The sequence below is a fragment of the Rhyacophila brunnea genome, unplaced genomic scaffold (assembly GCF_057557595.1).
Source record: "Rhyacophila brunnea isolate RB1 unplaced genomic scaffold, BYU_Rbru_1.0 scaffold_2, whole genome shotgun sequence".
Lineage (NCBI taxonomy): Eukaryota > Metazoa > Arthropoda > Insecta > Trichoptera > Rhyacophilidae > Rhyacophila > Rhyacophila brunnea.
Window position 1 is genome coordinate 44,650,503 of NW_028232859.1, and position 22,588 is coordinate 44,673,090.

Consider the following 22,588-nt stretch of genomic DNA (forward strand, 5'->3'; position numbering starts at 1 on the left):
CCGTCCGCTAGGATATGTCACCTAGCACGTAGCCACCAAGCAAGGCACCTGCCTATGTGGCCCTAGCCTAAGTAAATGTTAATATATTTGATTTATACGCGCTATTTGCGTGACAATTACGAGACATAACTATGTCGGTAATCATTGTAATGTCTGTATTAGCTACGGTGTGTTAAATCTTAGAGAGAACGCAACCCATTTCTGCAGCCATTCCGCGGCAAATAAATTCTGAAAGCCGTGCCCTATTTCACCCCGCCGAAAGAAAAACATCCCCAGGAGAAAATGTAACTTGTCATATGCCGTAAAACTGTGCCAAGAGAGGTCTCAGCCGGCAAAAAAAACAAAGTTTAATCGGATAAAGTACTGGGCGATTTACAAGCAATGATCAAACAATACATTTACGAGAGTAATTTTTCAAAAATAAATTCTAATGCAACTTGAAAGCAATAAAAACATCTACTTTTAGTTTTGTACAAATATGTATCTATATTTAAGTTTTAAAATTTATGAATACGTGCTGAGATATTGCATGAAAATATTGTTGACGTTGGCTATTTATTACACCAAACTTCATTATACATTTCTGTCAATCTGTCATAAAATCATTGCAATATCGTTCAATATTTTCAATATACTCGAAATGCTAGTACCTACTGTGGTGTAAGCATCTGTCAAACTATTATAAGAGTATTCTATCATTTGTTTTCTTTCACCACCCAATTAAAATAAACGATTCATTCATTTGCATGCAAGTTTATTTTTTTAAATCTAGAATTTATTATTTTCTCTCAACTTACACATTGTTACACGTCATAATCCATGCCTCACTCTCTCCTACATATTCTCATTAATTTTCGCGTATGCGTTACAGATAAATCAAGTCAAATATATAAGGTAATAAACAGAAAGAGAAATCAAGATCACAAATAATAATCTCTATTAAATATGGAAATGTCTAAATTGAGGATAATTGTGGTATATTTTGATATATTTATCTCAGTTACAGTGACGGCAAGTGTATGGCATATGTAAAATGTGCGGTACACCAAAATGGTAGCCATTTTCGATGGAATTTATTTTAGACGGAAAAGCTAATAAACTGAAAATTCCTTGATTTCGGGGAAATTTTATTTTGTGGGAAAACCGCTAGAACAAAAAAACCTGTCGACCTTCAATACCTCCGCTTGAAAGCTCGACTTAAAACAAAGGTATAATAAGCTCCGGCAGTCAAAATCCTTGGCGACAGACAGTCAAACAGACAAACATTACAAAATATTGTCTGCCGAGCGATGTCCCGTTCTTATGCCCTAAAAATAAATGAGCGATTAATTTAATGACTTAAAAATGTAGTTTTTTTTAAGCAAAAGGTTTTTGTCCTTCTAGGCCTTTTCGAACCATGATAGTATTTATTAATTTTGGTATTTTCGCGGAACGAAACGGACACCTTTCGACCCTGAAAGATTGCACATGGATGATTGGTCTACTATAATATGATGTAATACTGACCAGTCATCGGTGATCTCTGATTTGAAAGGCCGAAGCAATTATTATAAAACTTACAGTATACGCAAACGTTAAATGGCGGCATCTGTGTAAATATTAGATGTTGCATGACTTCATAATTACAAAACCACCGATAATAAAAGACAAATATAACAACTCAAATAAGAGCAACATAATCTCGAGCAAATATTAACTGATGTTTGTACGAGTGTTGGTTAAGCTGATCTGATCATCAAACGTAGTTTCGCCGAGATCAAATCACTCTCGTACAAAATGTCTGTAAAAGTTTTCCCATAGAAACGTACTACGTAGCTTAAAACAGATGACAATTACAACGTATTTGGAAAATTGCGCTCAGAAAGAACTGAGAACTAAAAGGAACCAAGTACGTAGGTATTAGGTAATCAGATCGACTTAGTTAAATATGCGAATGTATACATTTCCAGACTATTTTCAATATCCTGTAAATTACGCCTAATGTTTTATTAGATTACTACTTCAAGAGAAAATATTGATTTATGTTGTATTAGTTTTTCAAGGTGTACTTCTTCATAATTTTTTTTTTTTGCCTCATCACTGAAATTACAAGCGCTGTCAAAAACATTCGAATTATAAATATGCGTTGCTAAGAAACTAATAACGACATTAATTTTATACACTATACCCATGGGATATAAATAATATTGTTAAGAATAAAATACTTCTAGGTATATTTTCATTCAAAGTAGTTACTGGTTTGAACTCTGTTTCACGTATATATATGTGCTGACGTGACGTGATATATATATATATATGTGCTGAAGTACTAACTCAAGCTTTACTTCTCCCATTAAACTTTAGCCCCTCGTTTGCGTTATCTAATTAAATTACACAATACTTGGTGAATGTAGATTGTTTCTCTGTTAACATTAAAATTAAGTTACTTTGCGCCTTAAATGGCTAAAGGGTATCGCTTCAGTTCAGCACCACTACTTTCCTTATGTTGTTTTCCTAAAATGAAAGCACTGAAAATTCAGGTGTTGCATTTCGACGCAAATGCAGGCATGGTCTCCGATCCCACATTTGACCATACTGCCATGAGAAGGTACCCCATATTAATGGTGCGCAGTCTGTTAGGGCTTTCCATGTTTGATTCCCGAGACTAGCTCTTGCATAGACGCTCTGCTGGCCTTATATTACCCGATGTAAATTGTCCTCAAGGGATAAATTCGCTTCATAAAGCAATTTCTACTACAACGCAACGCAATCTACGCATTTTTACTACAACTAAATACTTAAATAGCTACTAACATATCCAATGAATAATACATCTATACCGTGAAATTATTCATTCGATCAAGTACCTGTCCACCCAATTTTCTTTACACGTTGTCCGTGTGCGCAATTAGGGCGATTATTTTTTCCTAAATCTCTCATAAATCTAAATTCAAAATGAAATGATAAATGTTCTGGGCAGTGTGTAGATGTATATTGAGTATGGTATAAGGCTGTTATGAGCGATGTATTAAAATGATAAATGCACGTTTGGGCTTGGGCCGTTCACTAAGGCAAAAGAAAATGTGAGATATTATTAACGTTTTGAAGGTAAAAGGAGCGGGAAAATGAAGAATATTAGACAGAGGGGGGCTGTAAATTCAGGAGCGTTGATCTCTCTGCAATTTACGTCCGCTAAGATAATACTTTTATTAAAATGTCTTCAAAAATAATAGCGCTTGTACACGTGCATGGATTTACTTGCACCAATAGTGTGTATTTTAATCCATCGCAATAATAACTATTTTACACTTAAACGTGCTGACTGTCTCGCCAATCTCATTCTTCAAGAACAAGCAAGACGTGATGTTATCATTGTTAATCTCAAAATGAGTCTGCGCGGTGTAGTTCGTTTTTTTAACGGCAGGTTCGTAAATATTGTTTTACTACGCAGGCGCAGATATTGCACTATACAATTGTCGCGTGAAAATTCAGAAGTTTCTGATATTTTTTGATTCACGCGTGCAATCTTGCAATTTGCTCGATAATACGTGTTGATAATCAAACAGTCTACCAGATTTACTAAAACATGAGATTTTTCCATTACATACTAAAAAGTACTATAATTGAGGTTATCCATGGAAATATACATTTATAAGTAATATAATACATTTTATGAATCCCTACGACTGCATATACATTTTTTCTTGTTTAGATAGTAGCATAACGAATTTTGAAAATTGCATGGTACATTATAAGTCAAAATGTTGTATTACATGTTTTTTTTTTATTTATACGTATCGAATTTGATAGGGTCACAATTACCACTCCATATAACAAATAAAAAGACTTTTAAGTTGTACATTTAGAAATTATTTTATAAAATTATTTAACAATCAAAAAATATATTAAAACTATGAATTGTCCGTACCTAACGTACCTATATCAAGCATATGTATGTGGAATACTAAATTCTGTACGTTTATTCCATTTTAGCCGTGTTTTTCTAACGTATTCGTTATCCTGTGTCGTGATTTTTGCACAAAAAATGTTGTAACGTAGCCATACAAAAAATCTTTCAAATATATTATAAGAATTTTTCAAAAATCGTTAGAGGCCTTAAAAACTTATCAAACTACATTTTCTTCTTCTTATTTGGCCATATCCGCCCCTTAGCTGGAGCATATGGACACCGCGAGGGGCCTACAAGAATCCTTGTCGCTAACAGCCTTCTTGCGCCAATCCAATCATCCCGTAGTTCCGCCATATACATTCTAGTGATAAGAATATTCATTTTATATAATATTATATTTTAATAAAAAAGCTTTTAAACGTTTTTAAATACGTAATGATTATTTAAAATGAAGATTACTAGTAAAATGTATTGTATTAAAATGCAATTTTCAGTGCAGTGGTAACACAATATAACCACGTTATTGTTACTTACTTTAATATCGTTAAAAATATCCATTCTTACTAAAAGGGGGGGGGGTAAAGAAATAAAAAGGGTTACGTTATTCATAATATTTTATTATCTCGCTTAATATATCGGTGTCATACCTAGTGCATCTGAATTAATGAACATTAGATTGTTAAAATATCTGTACCGAACGGGTAAAAGAAAATTATCTACAATATAATAAAAACACATCATTAAAATTTAATTAATATGACGCAGTATACCGTCGAACTGATCGGAAATCATATTACATATTTTATTAAAGCACCAATATATTGTGACATAAATTTTATATGAATTATTCAACGGTATGGGGCTAAATTCGATATTATTATTTATGAAAATCAATTTCTTTCCGGAGAATCAGATTAATGCGAGAGCCAAAAATAAATACCCTTCGACAGAATTCCCGCCCCTAGTCGCGGGAGTCCTATTTCCACTTCTGGCCTTTTCGAATTAATTCATCGGAAAAACACAACGACAATCTGCCACATTTCAATTCGTTTATAAGAAATACTCTAAAAGAGCAGAATCAGCGTTACGAATCGTCTGAAGAGAGAAATTGTAAGATACATTTCCATACTCTTATATAAGTAACTTACTTCCAAAAGCTTTTCCAAAGAAGATGATTTTCTCAAAGGTCGTATTTGCGCAAAGTGTCGATTTGAATAAACGTCGTCTTACATTATTTCAGTAAATATACATATAACACTTTATATATATTATAGTTTACGACTGTATTCAATATATATATATATATATATATATATATATATATATATCTAGTGCCTCAAGAGCTTTTCAAAATATTTTCAATCGGATAAAAGAAAACAAAATATCAATATATATGTATCTCCTTTTATCAAGTTTTACGATAAACCTGAATACAGCGTAGGTATTTCAGTCATTCATTCTAGCCGACTCAAACATTTTTCTTACTATCCTTAGAAGTATTATACTGTAGTTTTGTATGTATCCATATTTCTCAATAATATTATTCCGAGTGTCGCTATGAAAATATGTGGATTGACTAATTACTTTAATGCAGATTTTTTTTTTGATAAACCTCAGAAACCTTAAAAAATTAAAAAAAAAAAAAAAACTAAGTGTAATAAAGAATCTAGCAATCTTAATAAGCCTTGTGTATTAGAAAGTATTGAGTAAAAGAAATAGTAAAATAGTTACTTTATATTTGATTTTATTAAATGACTTTCTACCAAACATAGAGTGAAAAACGTAAAAGCTATTAATTAACTAGGTAATTATTTTAATCAAATTTGTGTTTACGACGAATAACTCCACCATAACATAGATGTAGTAACATATATAAGTATCATAATAAACGTTGTTACAAAATTATTAAGACTTCTTTCTCAATACGAATTGCAATTTTGTTGACGATTTCTGACAAGCCAAGGTGCATTGCGTTAAATATTAAATTCGCTTGAGCCTGGCACGAAAACGGCACTGCTCTCTCTCTCTCTCCTGGAATGATACTAGAAGATTGACCTACACCCAACACACCTTTATGCCAATAGTAAGTTTCCCATAGTTTTCAAGAAATATAACCATTATGGCTACTGATAATATCATTGAACTACATTACCGTAAGAATGAATTAAAATTAAATCAACCAAAAAATACTACGTACTCAAAGCACCTACTCTAATAACAATGAAGTTTCTTCCACTGTCTTCAAATCAAATCAAAATTTGTTCCCAAACTCTTTCGAGTCCTCCCCACCCCCTTTTATAATCAAGTAACCCCCCACGTTTGCAGAAAAGGTCATTTTTAATGGTGTAGAAAACACATTAAAATAATCCAAGCTGTTAATTAAATTATGTCCGCGTATTATGTATCTTTTGAAATTAATATTTCGGCCTTTTTCTTTCACGGAGAGTTAACGTCATTAAAATGTTCGAAAGTGTTGTAAAATTCCGAAAGAACTTTTGGAAAAATAAAAGAATACGTGAAAGTGGTCCACAAACGACCGCTAAATATGTTAATATTTTACCTACATTTTCCATCGCGAATGTTTCAGATGCAGACATATTAATGGAACGAAACGTTTTGCAACTGAAACGGTTTGCTATCACTTTGCTTAATGTAGAAAAACAGTGCTCGACCAAGTCAATTCGCCTTGCAATCTCATATTGCATTCACTCTGTGATACCATCACAAAATATATTAACTCAGAAGCTAGCGAAGAATTTGAATGAAAAATTATACGTGGCATTTGTCGGAAATGTGGTCCAATTTATATGAATGAGTATGGAATTGGATTCATTCTGAGCTACTCTGATAAGAAAACACTGCAAACAGTGACGGTTAGAAGAACAATATATTTCTAGACACAAATCCATATCTCTGCAACGACTACAGCGATTTATTACTTGTTACGAATAAAATTACATTCACAAAAATAAACAAGACACCAAGAACTTATAGTGAATATGATTATTCATTAATTAAATACTACTTACATACTTAATTTTCCAGATAAATATTTTTGTCCACTCAGAAGAACATTGCCAACAAATAAAAAAAATATATGACTAGGTAATTTATATACATAACTATAAAAAAATACCTGGTGGCAATGTCACATGTCAACATTATTGTAATCACATTTAGACTTTACAATCATATGTCAAACTCCTACGAGTATTGTTTTCTTTCACGGCCCGATTAAAATAAACGATTCTTTATTTTCTTGTCAGTTTATTTTTCAAATTTAGAATTTTCGTTTATGTAAATCTTTTCTTCCACCTTATCACATTTAATGCGTTTTCTCTCTGTCTCGCTGTCTCCAACACATTTCCAGATAAATCAAGATAAACATTAAGCTAATTGATGATAAAAATAATCATTAAACAAGATATGAAAACTAATTAAATATATTCTAAGAATAACATAACTTAACGGCCCACATGCTCGTCGTAGGTCAAAATTGAGTTTTTATTGTATTTTTAAACCATCATCCTGGACACTTCTTAAACGTTGTAGATAATCTATTTATATAATTTTGAAGCCTTATTATCCTTTATAGTTATTTTAAACATTTGATGACTGCATAAAGTATGTTTGTTACATAAAATAGTATTATTTTAAACCTCTCGCTCTAATATTTTAGAATATAGTAATATTTCGGTACATAACTGTGCAGTGGTGTTAAGATTTTTTACATTTATTAATTTTTAAACGCATTTATAAAACCATTAGTATAATTTATGACGAGATAATTTTTGTAAAATATTCACGATAAAAATTATATTGATAATCTCTGTGATCCCAAATTTGACAAGAATTAGGCATTTTATTATTCAAAAAATCGGCAAGATTAACACATTTGAAGATGATTCTAAAAATACTTATTATAAGCTATGTCTTTGACCATTCAAGTATGATAAACATCTTATGAATAATGATTGCTTTATAATAATTATTGACCTAAGAATAAGGTAGTGTTTTTTTGAAATACGCCATTTCTTTTGTCATTCCCCAGTGGTTAAGCTACAACATACGGCCGTAGCCATAAATTGACAAACTATAATTGAAGTAGTGAGTAAAATGATATTGACGCGCGTGTCCCCCCTTAAGAACATTTCAATTTATCATAGCCCGACAAAATGTATTAATACAAGTAGGTAATTCGGATGAGATAATAATATATATTATTTATTAATAAATAATTTCCTCTTAGATATAATATAATATAATAGATTTTCTTCTTTTTATTTCTTCACTAACATAATTTTGTACACATACTAATTGTGATTGATAAAAAATCCATCCCGAAGGTTTCGGGATTATGTTTACTAATCCCGGGATTCATAGGAATCAAAAATTTTCCGCGATCCCGGGATTGGATTCCCTAGATCCGACTAGCTGAGAGTAAACGTTGCTATATGTAATTGAGCTTTCTTAACTAAATACTACACAATCGTAATATGTTTCAAATACCAACGTGTTTTTAATAATGAATATAAAAAAAATAATATGCCAGTAACACAAATGAAATGATTATACTGTTAACTAGGTGGACTTGCACATAAAAGAGAATATGTTGTATGTGACTCCACCACACTTCGGCACAGGTCACGAAGGGCCGCTCACCACCCTCCCCCGCCTTGGCAATAAGAGACATTTTCTAAAGTGGGTTTTTTTCCTCCGGGTCGCTGTGGTCCCGATTCAAAAGGTTGTTGCCGCCAAAATTAAGATCGATTTCGAGTGGACCCCGATAGAGAAAATTGCGCTATTTACCATATCCACACCCAACACGCAAATAATTTTCAGTTGAGGTACCAACTACTTCATACGAAGGGTGCCTTACAATATTGGAAATCAATTTCCGACCTTTCTCACTGCGTTTAATGATGTTATATCGCGCCGTACCTAACATATCCCACACAAGAGTAAATGGATTACTAAATTCTGTACGTGTATTCTGTTTTAACTGTATTTTTCAGCGTATCCGTTGTCCTGTGGCATGATTTTTTCTCCAAAATATTGTCACGTAGGCAGATAAAAATGTTTTAAAATATAATATAGTATACTACTAACAGGACGGATAATTTTGAACCATTGGCTTTTTGGGTTTTTCACGTTTGGCCCAAATTGCTTTTTTCTGTTCTGTTACATATACTGTGTTACATAATATACTATGTTACTCCTACGCTATGTTACATACATAGCAATGTATGGATGTGTTTAATTTCAGTCAGTTTCTCAATGACGAAGGAAACAGTAACACCATGGTGGAAATACTGTGATAAGTATAAGTAGAGATTATGAAATTTGTGACCTGAGAATTCTGGAGAAATATTGAGAAAAATTGATCATCTTTCCCGAGTTTTTTTAATGAAATATATTATAAATTCTTTTTTCTTGAAAATTCGAGAAATTTTCACATGTGTACATTGAGCATGTAATAGATAAGACCAACAATATAGTAATACATAAAAAAACAACAAAAAAAACTAGACAAAGCTCGCGATCGAATAGTTTCTGGACAAAAAAAAAATGTAATAAATATTTACCTCGCGAAAATATTTATTATGCATAGGTATTTATCGTTGTAAAAATTTCTAACAGAATCCCGAGATATCAATAAAACAAACTAAAATACTCGACTATCAAAGATTCCTTAATTCTCGATTTCTCGACTCTCGAAAATCGTTTGGTTATTCAAAAATTATATTAATATTATAATACTTATATAGTGTATGTACCCACAAGCAGTTACTTGTCCAATAAAATATACCTCCACTGAAATATACCTCGTTGTTTTGTGAAAATAAATTACCGGTAAATTCAATAAATTACATAGATTCTACATTATATAAGAAAAGACAAATAAGTAAAATCAATATATTTTCAAATAAAATCGGGTCTTGAAACTGATATAAGTACTTGAATGTGATAGTATATAGATACGAAATTAATAACTTAATGGTTAAGTAAGTTATGGCATTATATTGTATTATGTCAAAAACCTTTTCTCTGAGCGTAATGAGTCGCGTTCAGCATTGCCAACATAGCGTTATTGGAAAAAAAAAATCTAGCCTATGGCGTTTTTATTAGCATCTTTTGATACCTTCAACAGCTTTAAATATGTTGAAAATAAACTAGATATTTAGTAAGTTTATTTATTCCGATATTTAATGAAGTTAGGTCGGTAACAACACAACCAAACAATATGAGTATTCTAACTTGGCGTTATAGTGTTATAAATGTTATAATATAATGGTATCAGATATTATAATTTAATATGTGCTTAATACTTTGGACGCGGAAGACGCACACGGTGCGTAATGACCAGGCGGCCGATCGATGTAATTAACGTGCATTTTAAAGGGGGCAATTAAAATCTCATTATCTATTCAGCAGCGAAAGCGTTAAGGCATGTGGCATCGGATTGACGATTATCGGGAATTCCACTCTCTAGTATTAGGTACCAAATTATTATTCATCGTAAGTTGTTAGATTGATTAATTATTTTTCGTCAATTTTGAAATGAGTTTCTCAGAAAATGTAGTGCTCTTGTTTTGGTCACGTTTTTGTCAACGACAGTTGGCAACACTGGTCGTGTTCCTTGACCGTGGGTTTTATGATAAAATGTCACAGTCAAACATAATATTTATGGAGTTGTCCTTGTATAATTGTATATGCATCGTAATTACGCTAGTGTAATATTGTGTCATCAATAAAAAAAAAAAAAAAAATATTGTGTCAGCGTAAATCTTGAATTTACATTAATCCAAAATAATTTAAACGTTTTAAAACTCTAATGGATTTTTTGTAACATTTATGTAACACATCCGCGGTAATTAAGAACAATTTTATGACGTTCGTTAAGAATACCGCATGTAATGAGTTTTTGTAAACTCATAAAACTTAACTATCTTCTGCAAGATTATAATCGCTCACCAAGATAAATTTACATTGAAAATATAATATGTAGGGTTACCCCTTGTTAAATAAAATATCTAGGCCACATACAACCTACGATCCATTAACACTGTTATCCAAGTCTATGTGGATAACAGGCACCGCTAGCTCAGGGTACTGGGTTTTCGCACTATCTCTCTGGTGAATTCCAATCCTGTTACGGAAAGGACCATCGGAATCAATTGGTATCCGATGGATGTGTTTATCATACCGTTGCAGCGGTTAATTGCTAGCATTGAAAACTAAACTCGAACTGGACGCCAAAGCCTTTTCTGTGAAAGAAAAGAACGTAAAAGAACATAATATAGGGTACAATTAAATTAAATGAAACACCGTGATAATTTAACCTCACTGTATTTAATATGACATTGTAATTAAAAGTCAATGGTACTATATCGTTATAACAAATAATTACGAAAGTACATAATGGCGGTACAACGCCGAAGTGAAATCACCATCGTTCATACACGATGGTATTATAACATAAAGAACGAATATTTACGTTAAACAAAAGACGCGCTACCGTCTGCAAACTATAATATTTCCTCAGCAACTTAACCTAGCTTAAACAAAATATCCACATGTGAGTGACGTTATAATTAAAACAAATAACTTAAGATTAATTAATAATAAAAATGAAACGTATTTACAACCGTGTGGCCGATCGCCACACGGAGCTGTCCCTCCATGACCTCTTGTGTCAAAGTTCAACCAGAAAAGAATTTCAAGCGAGCAGATATCGATCGGCCAAGGAACGATCCCCCCACCACTTATCAAACCCGGATGGATACTTTCTCGAAGTACCAACCGCAGGATTTTTGTGTTGCCCGCGAGAGAAAAACCTCTCCACTAATTAAAATTGTTAATTTGGCCGTTGGTGACGTCTGCAACGTCACACCCTCAGTCTTCATATGGAGGCGACACAAGGGTAAAAATCAATAATGTCATTATATCAGGCCATTCGTGATTGAACATTTTTTTTTTCAATAATAAATAATCGGTGCAGTATTGCTTCTGTTACAGTAGAAATGCGGCGCAGTTGTTAGCACTTATAAATATTTAAACACTGGAGAACGCCTGCAGAATAAACGATTTTTAGATCGGCAACCTTTCAAAGGTATAGGCCACATTCGACTTTTAGTTTTAATAATAGGAGCGCGCAAGTGTTTAAAAGACGATAGGGAGTGTAAAAAATACATATTTTTTTATTATTATTTGTTTTAAATAAGTAAAAAATATATATATGGTATGAGAAATGAAAGAAACATGATAAACTCACTGTTGTTTCCTTTGGCATAATTATTTGTACCTTCTAAAACAGGCAAATAATGTCTATCTGTCACGAAGACAATATTTAGTTCTTTCTAAAACGTATGACAACAAATATACTGGTTCGTAATTAGAAAAAAAAATCAAATTTATTTATTATACGTATAGTTAACTTTACAAATTATATATACAAGACGTCCACAGCGTGATGGGGGAGGGGAAAAAATATATATGTTACAATGGTAACAATATATTATATTAAAAAAACAAATTATAAGAGTAATTAGTTAGTGTACAATTCACAGTTTTTGTTAGAAAAGTAAAAATTTCAATAATTCCAACTACAGTGCAGTGTTACAGCAAACCAATTTATTTAATCTTATTATTAATTAAAAAAATATTATTCAAATAACGCAACATTTATTTTATTAACATGGTCAAGAAGATTTAATAGGCCGCAAACTTGCATACCACTGAATTAGATCATTACCACATGCATTATAATAGAGGTAAATAAATGGTGGGACCCACAGGGATAAATTACTCCGAATGGGGTAAACATGGAAAATTGATGGTAACGAAGGGTAAAAAATTAGTAGGTTCAGTTAGGTAGTTATGACTATGTCGTTGACCGTATGACAGTTCACTTAACATACGTAAGAAAACTCACCAGAAGAGAAAAGCAGAAGAAAATAGGTAGGTAAGTAAAGTAAAGTAAATTAGAAATACAGTCATATCGTAGGTATATATAGAACCATCATTAAGACAACATCTTTATAATACGCATAGAATTTCGGAATAAGTCAGACTTTTTCGATATCAAAAACTGTAAAAGTATTCAAAATTGCACGCATGGAAACTATAAAAATGCAGCTGCTTCCTTTTAAAATAGCCCAACTTTTCAGACAAGGATGTTCTAGCCATTTGAACATGAAGTCAACGTACAGAAATCAATTGCTTTGACGCCATAGATTCGTGCTATTATAAAATTCGGTTTTCCGAAATAAATATTAAATACTGTTACATTTGAGTCTGCACTGTCGTTTAAAACTATACATACAATAAACAGAACACCGCTGTAAACGCCTAAATAAATTGATAACCGAAGAAATGTGTGCTAGTCATGCCTCCCACAAGGGGAGGGGGGGGGGGCTGACAGGGCTCTAGCCCGTGCTCATGAGGGGCCCGGCGTGGCGAGTCGCCAGATAAACAATCACAAATTTGATCGAATAGTAAAAAAAAAAGTCGCTATTTTACTTCAATAATATTAATATTATAAAATATGTGGTGATCTTATGCAATTTTTAATTGTGTATCGATACTCGACAACTCAAGTGGATTTAAGTACTTAAGAGCGTACTTCAGTGAAATGGCAAATAATTTTCAACAGTAGGTGCGACGAAATTTCTCACTCGTCGCCTGGACTCGCCAATCGGAGGCCGACGATAGAAGTGTGCGCACGTCGATTTGTTTTGTCATGGCGTCGGATGAAAATATTCTTAAATCGTGTAAAGATGACTAAAAACTGTACGTATGTCCTTAAAAAAGAAAACATACCAATGAATATACTATTATTATTAGTAATATAACAAAAAACATAACATTAAATGGACGCATGTTGGATTTTTATGACAAATTATATTTCGTTCGGCACGCGTCATTTGCACAATCCGCGCATCGCCTAGCCACGATATTTTTAGACCATGCCTCAACTGAAGTACAGCCTTAAACTACACTGCATAACCATATTTTTACCATGGACACCATTTAGAAAACGCTACTGTAAGGTGTCACACTGCCTTTAACCTTAGCGATAGGTAGGGCAGGTGACAAAGATCCTAGCCTGAGGGCCCGTTTCATTATGTGGAGGACATGGTGCTTAGTTATTGTGCATACTTCGAAAGCAAAATATGCTAACCTGTTTGTAGAAAATGATGGTCGTTGCATATTGAAATAAATGGTAATAATTTAAACGAAATATGAAATCGAAATATTAATTTATTGCTAACAGGTTGTCACATATCATTCGAAGAAAATAAATAACTAACACTACAATCGTAATTCACAATTCAGTATTATGGACTGAATATAATAGCCTTGCACAAAATCGGCGTGCCCAAGTAAAATATACTAAACACTAAGAAATAGTCAGTTGTGGCAAACGGGATCGCAATACCCGAACGAACTTGAGAAGTTCTTCATTTTTAATTGAAATTAACGACAATGACAATAAACAACATGAATTTCGGATAATCTCGCGGTATATTCTTAAGCCTTTTATATTATACCAAAAGTCTGTATAATAAACGATTGTGAAGAGATATGAGTTATATGGTTTTATTGTATGCCAGAGTAATACAAAGAGGGAAATTATTACAAGTGTAGAACAAATAAATGTAATTCCACACAATATTCATGCGTTAAACACACACTAAAGAGTGAAGGCCCGTACAAAGAAAATCCCTTTACTCCCATCATGTTTATTTATGATAGAACGTGCGCGGATTTTCTAGCTAATGGTGGGGTCCCAAAAATACTTATTTTTAGGTACCTACCTCACACTAATACTTTGATTCATTTCGCAAAAGAACTTTTATTAGACGTTTCACAGGCGGATTTTGCGCATACAGTTGCGATTTTCTAGACACCCCTCTTTCACCGGACGAAGCCTCTTTCTTTGGGTAAATGACATCCTGGGCCGTTATCTATTTTAAGCTTTAAAGGGTAGTTCATCTCTTTGCGACATAAACATTTGATGCTCTTATTTTTTAGACATAGATTGCAACTGGAAACGATTTTTCGGGATTGTCGAATATAAAGTGAACTCACCACAGTTAACTATAAGAATATGTAAGAATATGCCATACGAAAATAAACAGACAACGTCCAAAACTGCCACTATTTCTGCAAAGGAAATATGGTTATCCTACTTAAACTTTTTGACAAAGGCTACCACAGTTAACTATACGAAAATGTAATGCCATACAAAAATAAACAAAGTCCAAACCTGCCATTATTTCTGCAAAGGAAATATGGTTATCGTACTTAAACTCAATTTCATTTTGGCAACGCTAATCATTAAACATGAATGGGGAAAAAAGGCGATAGACTAAATTATACTACCCCTTTTATAAAATAATTCCCATTTTCATAAAAATGGAGTTACGGTTGGGAAGTAATAAGTTTATTGTTTTCTATAATATGACAATTATGGCTTACCAAAAATATTCATTTTAGGGACGTTTTCACCGTGTCCGGAAACTTGAACGTGTGCAGTTGGCTGTATCACGCATCACCGTGAAATGTTGTATCGGAAAAATATGGCCGTATATTAATTACGGTTGGGAAGTAATAAGTTTATTGTTTTCTATAATATGACAATTATGGCTTACCAAAAATATTCATTTTAGGGACGTTTTCATCGTGTCCGGAAACTTGAACGTATGCAGTGCGCCGTATCACACATCACCGTGAAATGTTCTATCGGAAATATATGGCCGTATATTAAAGACCGTCCAACCTCTTTGGGTCGTATAGTACTGACATAAAATTCATGTCTAAATAGAACACAGTTATTGTCTGTGTACATTTTACAGGAAGCCAGCAGCTAACAAATTTTGAAAATAGCCGATACACTGGATTATTTGTTAGGTTAGGTTAAGTTTTCATTCTTGAATTTTGCCAAAATCAGCTATGATAATTGAATTAATGTTCATATTAAATCTAAAAAAATTGGAGACCGTATAGTATACAGTAATCTCTTTCCGATAAGAAAGCTCACGGCGAACTGTGCCACGGTGAAATTTTTTACGTACAATTTACTTACATGTCACCGTTTTCATCGGTAAAAAATCTATATTATGGATTATCATCTGCGGCGATGTCCTTTTTAAGTGAACGAAAGCGGTCCTGATCATTATTTAATTGTTGAAAAAGAGTAACACAAATTATGTTTTATTTTAATTAATAAAAGCATAAGCACGTATTATTCCATAACTTAATTTATCTATTTGCGGATATATAGGTATATGCGTATTTTAATACTTACAATTCACTGGATCAACGAACGAATCAATCGTTATGGAAGTACGTGGAAGCAAGAAATTAACAATCGAGACGAGTGGATTAAGTTTTGGTGGGATACTTTCATCCAGCAATGAATCGACTAGTCACTAGGTTGATAAGATGGCAAAAATATTTATGGGAAAATCGGAAATAAGGTCGTTGGACATTCGACTTCGGGAGGTTTGTGAAGGAAAACGACTTGAATGAGAGTTTTCATTCGTATCACGAAGTTGTAGGTACGAACCCAAATAAAGTTGTCAATTGTTCAGAGAAGAATGTTAAAGCTTTCGATTCTCAGGGGAAGCTTTTCAATACGAAGATTGTAACAAAGTTCGGTCGATAAGTATCCGCCTAGAACGAATATGTGTAATGTATCGTTTCGCCAATGAGTTTTCGGTTAATATATTAATTCATTTTATAAGTAAGCAGCTTCCGTTTTCATTAAAACTCGAATCGAACGTCTTCTCCAATAACAAGTCGAAAAAAGCTGATCTTGGGAATAGCAATATTATATTTAGGTACTTAATACACATAATGTATTCATGATGAAAGTATTTATTACACCAAAGATGATGTTGGACTTTTTGAAATCCAACTGATATATTATTATGTACCTATATATTGTAGTATATAATAAAATTATGATAACTTCAAAGTTAATAACTTATATATTATTTTTATGCTCTTTCATTTAGTCAATACACGTTATTGAAATAATGACTGTGCGTATTTGATTTTTAGGTAAATTACAATTGCAGTTTCTTTTCCCGTTTTACAGGAAGAAATTGAGTATGTTAAAAGCAAAAGAGCTTCCCTCCATTTTTTAAATTCACAACACTCTTTGAAAAATTAGACTAAATTTAATAAAGAAGTAATTTTTAATTCACTTAATCGTTAAAGTAGCTCTTAATACTCTATTGATATAATACGATGGAACTTATAATGTACCTACCTAAAACCCTATCAGAACTACGTCTTCATTTTGATGTGGGGAAGCTTTTACTTTTAACCTACTCAATTAATGGTTCAAACTTTTCTAATGAAAAATTTAAATATTGCACTTATCATAATTGGCCAAATTCCACAGTTATAATTTATGAATGGGATGGAAAAGCAAAAAAACCTTAATTTAATGTGGCACTAAATCATAGAAATAAGCACGCGCATTTTCAGTCAAATACAAAACAATGTGCTACATGCATGGCCCCCACAAGGGGGGGCTCTAGCCTGGGGGCCCGGGTTCAGGAAGGGCCCGGCTTGGCGAGCTGACCAGATAAGTCAGATAAACACAGATCACAAATTTGCTCTAATAGAAAAAAAGTCGCCTGCGCGCTATTTTACTTGATGATATGAATAATTTTAACTATTTGGTTGTACGATGCAATGTACTGTGTGCCGACACTCGACAACTCCATAATTCAAATGGATGTACACATACCTACATATAAAATATAAAAAAATGCTAAAAATACACCATTTGGATAACGCTACTGCAGCGCGTCACACTGACTTTACTTTTAGCGATAGGTAGGGGGGGCGCCAAACATCCTAGCCTGAGGGCCCGCTTCAGGATGTGGGGGCCATGGCTACATGGTACCTAGTAGATAATTTGATTGGGCCAAAACATATGTTTTATTTTACTTTGAATATACTGCATTCATTCAGAGATTTATTGAATATATCGAAATAGAAAACAGTTTTCCTACTTTGTAAAAAGGTTTGAACGCTTCGATAATACTAATGATATATACATTTCATTATCGATTTCTATAAGATTTAACAAAAAAATAATCGAATATTTGGCTTTGCGGTCTCAAAATGTTATTTCAAAATAGATATGCACCAATGGAAAACAATGGACGTTGAAGTTCTTAGTATTATAACGTTAAGGATAAAAAAGTATGCGAAAAATGATAGTCAAATATTCCAGGCAACCGACTGAAACATTGATAGCGGTAGTACTTTTCGAAATGCAAAAGGTGTGCCATTTTGAAGTGTTTAGTATTAGGTTTGGCTAGGAGAAAAAAAAAGTACCTACTAAAATATCTCTAAAATGATATAACATTTTGTATTTATGACATTGGACAGCACGTGTTTCACGTCACATTAAATGATTCAAAATTAACTGGTTTAGAACATTTTGCTAATCACCCTATCGAAAATAATTATATTATATTATTATTATTAGGTACCAAATTAGTAATTTAATTTTTTTCGCCACGCAAATTATAGAGGCTTCAAAATTAATTAAGACGGTACTTCAGTGAAACGGGAAATAATTTTCAACTATAGGTGCGACGAAATTTTGGACTCGCTGGCAATCGGAGAGCGAAAGTCGAGCTGTGAACACGACAATTTGTTTCGCGATGGCGACGGGGGTACTAATTCTTAAATCGTGTAAAGATGACTAAAAAACGTTACCCATTTACTTGACAAACAAAACATGTCAATGAATATATTATTATGTTACTAATAGAATAATAAACAGAACATTAAATGGGCGCATGTTGGATTTATATGACAAATTATGTTTCGTTCGGCACGCGTCATTTGCACAATCCGCGCATCCCCTAGCCACGATCTTTTTAGACCATGCCTCAACTGAGGTATAGCCTTAAGGCGTCCGAGGAATATTTTTTTATATAAAGATTAATTAATAATATTGTAAATAAAAATAATTCGTTGTTCCTTGCAATTTTTTCATTAAAAATTTCCACTTCCCTGACAATTGTAAAATTTACCAGTTGTACCTTTCCCACATTATATGGTTCACATTCTTTCTCTATTCTCATAGCTGAAATCCTAGAACTGATACATGATAAAGCTTGCTACATGAATGAAATACATGTTGCATACAAATAATTTCATATAAATTCCAATGGATTTAAGTTTTCTACTATTCCATTTGAGTCATGGTCGATAGTATTAATATTAATAATTTCATGTAAGATGAATACTGCCTTTCCAAGGAAGAATGCAGTAACTGAGTCTCGCACACTTTCGAGATAAATGACATAATGCGTTTTTTTTTTTTAAATTTTAGTAGGTACTGTGAATTAATAAAAAACGGTGATATTTTTACCACGTTTTTCTTAGCTCGAATTCTTGTTTGTCCGGTGGTTGTTAATCCAGTATAAATCTTGCAATCGATTTTTAACTAACTACCGACTAGCTAGACATTTGAAACTTTTAGAATATATCAGAACACGATGTCAATGCATTCTTTTAATACTTTTAGCCATCTTCAAGTAGAATTGAATTCATTTTCAGTTAATTCTGTTTTATATGAAAAGTTATATCGGAAGAAATCCGTAATCCAATCCACTATTATTGGTTGCTAATGGGATGGTCCTAGCAACTAAATTATTAATATATACGTGCGTTACTATGGAAATCAAAATGACATCTCAGTATTCTATTGTTTGTTGCAAAATAGCAAAAAAATGATTTGTTGACAATCGCCTTATTTGTTCTAAATTATTAATACATAGAATTATTTAAGTTTATATGATTCAACAGAAAATTTAAAAACGTGGTATATAAAAAGTTCTTTTTATCTTGTAATTATTTTATTAGTAGGATGTTAAAATACAAACACAGTAATAATAAAAAGCAGTAACTGCTATAAATAGGTGCAATGACTGCCTTTTTGCTAATAAATGTGTATCTTAATTATAGTAGATGTCCATTTTTTCACTATGGATTTTAACGGTATATTAGATAGTACTGATTTTAAAGTGAACAGAATATATAGCTTTCTAAATTACGGATGACATTCTTAACTCAATTTCACAAATTTTGCGAGTTACTGCCTTCTTCCTTGGAAGGGTAAAATACTATGTAACGTGTTATTTTTAGTACTAATTATTAATTTACGCATTCACGAGTCTCAGTTTGATACCGTGAAAGGACATAGCAAAATTTGAATAATGTGACTTACAGGGGGCAATCAGCGGTCCTAGGGGATCGAACCTGACGCGGTGCTCAGCCGCAGCCCTAGCCGCGCCAACCAGCTCGGAGAAGACACGGTGCCGCCGCATGGCCAGCTCGTCCCGCCCGATCGCGCTGGCCAAACCGCACGCCGAGGCGGGAAGCGATCTCTTCCGCTGAACCGCGGCCGACGCGAACACTTCATCGTCATCGATATCTCGCACCCAGGACATCCGGCCAGGCCTCGGCGAGACATCTCCGACACTAGGACGTTTCAGGATGCCACCGGTCGATGACTTGCGGCGCACCACCGGAGGCGTAGGCTCTGCGTAAGCTTCTTCGGAATCACTGTCCGAATCTGACACAATAACCGTGCATTTCGCCAAGTCACGCGAATCTTTGATAGGATCTTTATCTCCGGAGAAAGTAACTCCAGATGTTTCTTTATCTTGTTTAACTGATACATCAACTGTGTCATCCTTTTGTATAGATAGAGCAGTGTTTTCTTTATTTTCATTATTGAGCATACTTTCATCAGTTGGCACGTTAATATCACATACATCTATCTTTGGTATTGTATTTATAAGAGAATGTGTTTCTCCGTTATCACACACAGAAACTTCTCCAATGAAGTTTATATTATTACCATCTACAGGTGGATCTTTTACTAAGTTATTGGTTGTAGACGATATACCGTTCTCTGACGGCGTTTCAGTGGCCGTTTTGACATCGCCGTCTTTCACAGCCTCCTTCGGCGCGTCCATCTTAGCGGGTGTTTCTGTCGCGACTTGTAATTTTTCACACTTGTCTTTGCTATCGCAGTCCTCTAATTTGAGAGTGGGCGGGGGGGGCGGTACGCCGACGCCGTTCGAGGGCTTCAAGCTTCCGTTTCCGCCCTCGGCGACCGCTTTTCCATCGTCGTGGCTCTCAATCACTTTCTTGCTCACGCACACACAACAGTTCTTGAACATTTCTGCGAGACAATCGCCATACAACCACACATACCGCTAACACAAACGAACATAAATAAATTACTCAAAACTCAGAATTAACTAATTGAAAAACTTAATAAAAAAATAATAATATGTAAGAACACTAAATCAACAAAACTTTTACACAGTTATACAATAAAATAACTTTACACTTTACAATATTTATTTACTTTGACCAAATTTAACTGGAGATTAAGATTTGTTGCTCTTAAAGTTTCTTCGGGATCGACTATTTTAACATACGTTCTTGCTAAAACTATCAAATAAAACACTATAACTAATGCGCTCACTCGTAACCCACATTCGCACGTTAAATATTACTGAACGCGGTTAGAGTTGGCCTGCCCGCGGGCTCGGCGAAGCCCACCTCTCTACTTCGGAGCGGTTCGCGAGTTGAATCCGATCGCGGATTATCGCGGTCCGTAATAATTCGGGAACGGTCAGGAGGCGTTCGCAGTCGCGCGCGAGCCGACGCGAAATCATCGCAGGATAGGTAGGCTGGAGAGGTCTGAAGGTGGGCGGCGGCGGGCGCAGGGGGCGGTAGACTGCTGCGGCGGCGCCCTGATCGATGCGCCTTTTCGAAGCGGCGCTGCTCTGTCCGCCCTGGCGCACCGGAGGAGGAAAACAGCCGCCGAATTACCACTTGTTTTGTTTCTTTTCAAGGGCGGTTTTCGTAAAAACAGCACGTCACCGAGATGTCAGTGATAAGAATACAGACGGAAGGCAACGAGAGTAACAAATCTGCTTCAAAATAATCCCGATGACATTTAAAATACGAATGAGAAGATGTGGATTAGGGTACAATCGAAAACTTTCAATTGCCTTTTTAAAAAGTTATGTAACTGTCTGTTTAGTAATTACGTAAGTAAGTACAATTTAAACCAATCTTTAATTTCAATGTTTAATATTAATACTAACTTAAATCCAGAACACGGTTTTTAATTAAGAAACCTAACCCTGTTTTTTTTCTTACACGAAAAAATATATAACTTCAAAACACTCAAAGGATATCAATTGCATTAAATGTACAAAATTGCACAAAATGACGAAATCATCAGAAATGAAAAGTGCTAGCTAACCATTTTCATATTTTTTATAATATAATTAACATATATAATATATTTTATGACAAGCATTTCGCACATATGATAAGCGTTTGTCAAATATGGGTATAAATTATGTATATGTTCGAATTTATGTACATAATCGTATTATAGATTTTTGCAAATACTCAGTGGTGGAGGTAAATACAAGTCATATTTTTTTTTTTTTTGTGATTTTACCGAGGCTTTGACTGCGACTCGCTGTCATATCGCCTCTTCTCTTCTAGAAGGGGATCCTTCGATCAGGTCCTCACTCCTATTCTGTTAAATGGCTTTATAATTATTTTGTCTAGCTCTTCCGTCTTTCTTTCTTTCTTCTTTAGACGCCAGTGTTTTATGCACCA

General features: G+C 33.7%; 2 protein-coding genes across 2 annotated transcripts in view; both read right to left on the reverse strand.

Annotated features, from left to right (window-relative positions):
- Window positions 1-22,588, reverse strand: part of capt (adenylyl cyclase-associated protein 1) — a 286,526-nt gene that overhangs the window by 145,743 nt on the left and 118,195 nt on the right. The window lies entirely within an intron of this gene.
- On the reverse strand, window positions 19,267-21,513 carry LOC147072378 (uncharacterized). The gene is made up of 2 exons (XM_085947688.1): window positions 21,432-21,513; window positions 19,267-21,156 (listed from the first exon to the last, which is right to left on the reverse strand). The coding sequence occupies exon 2, from the start codon at window positions 21,118-21,120 to the stop codon at window positions 20,092-20,094; it is 1,029 nt and encodes a 342-aa protein (XP_085803814.1). The 5' UTR covers window positions 21,121-21,156; window positions 21,432-21,513; the 3' UTR covers window positions 19,267-20,091.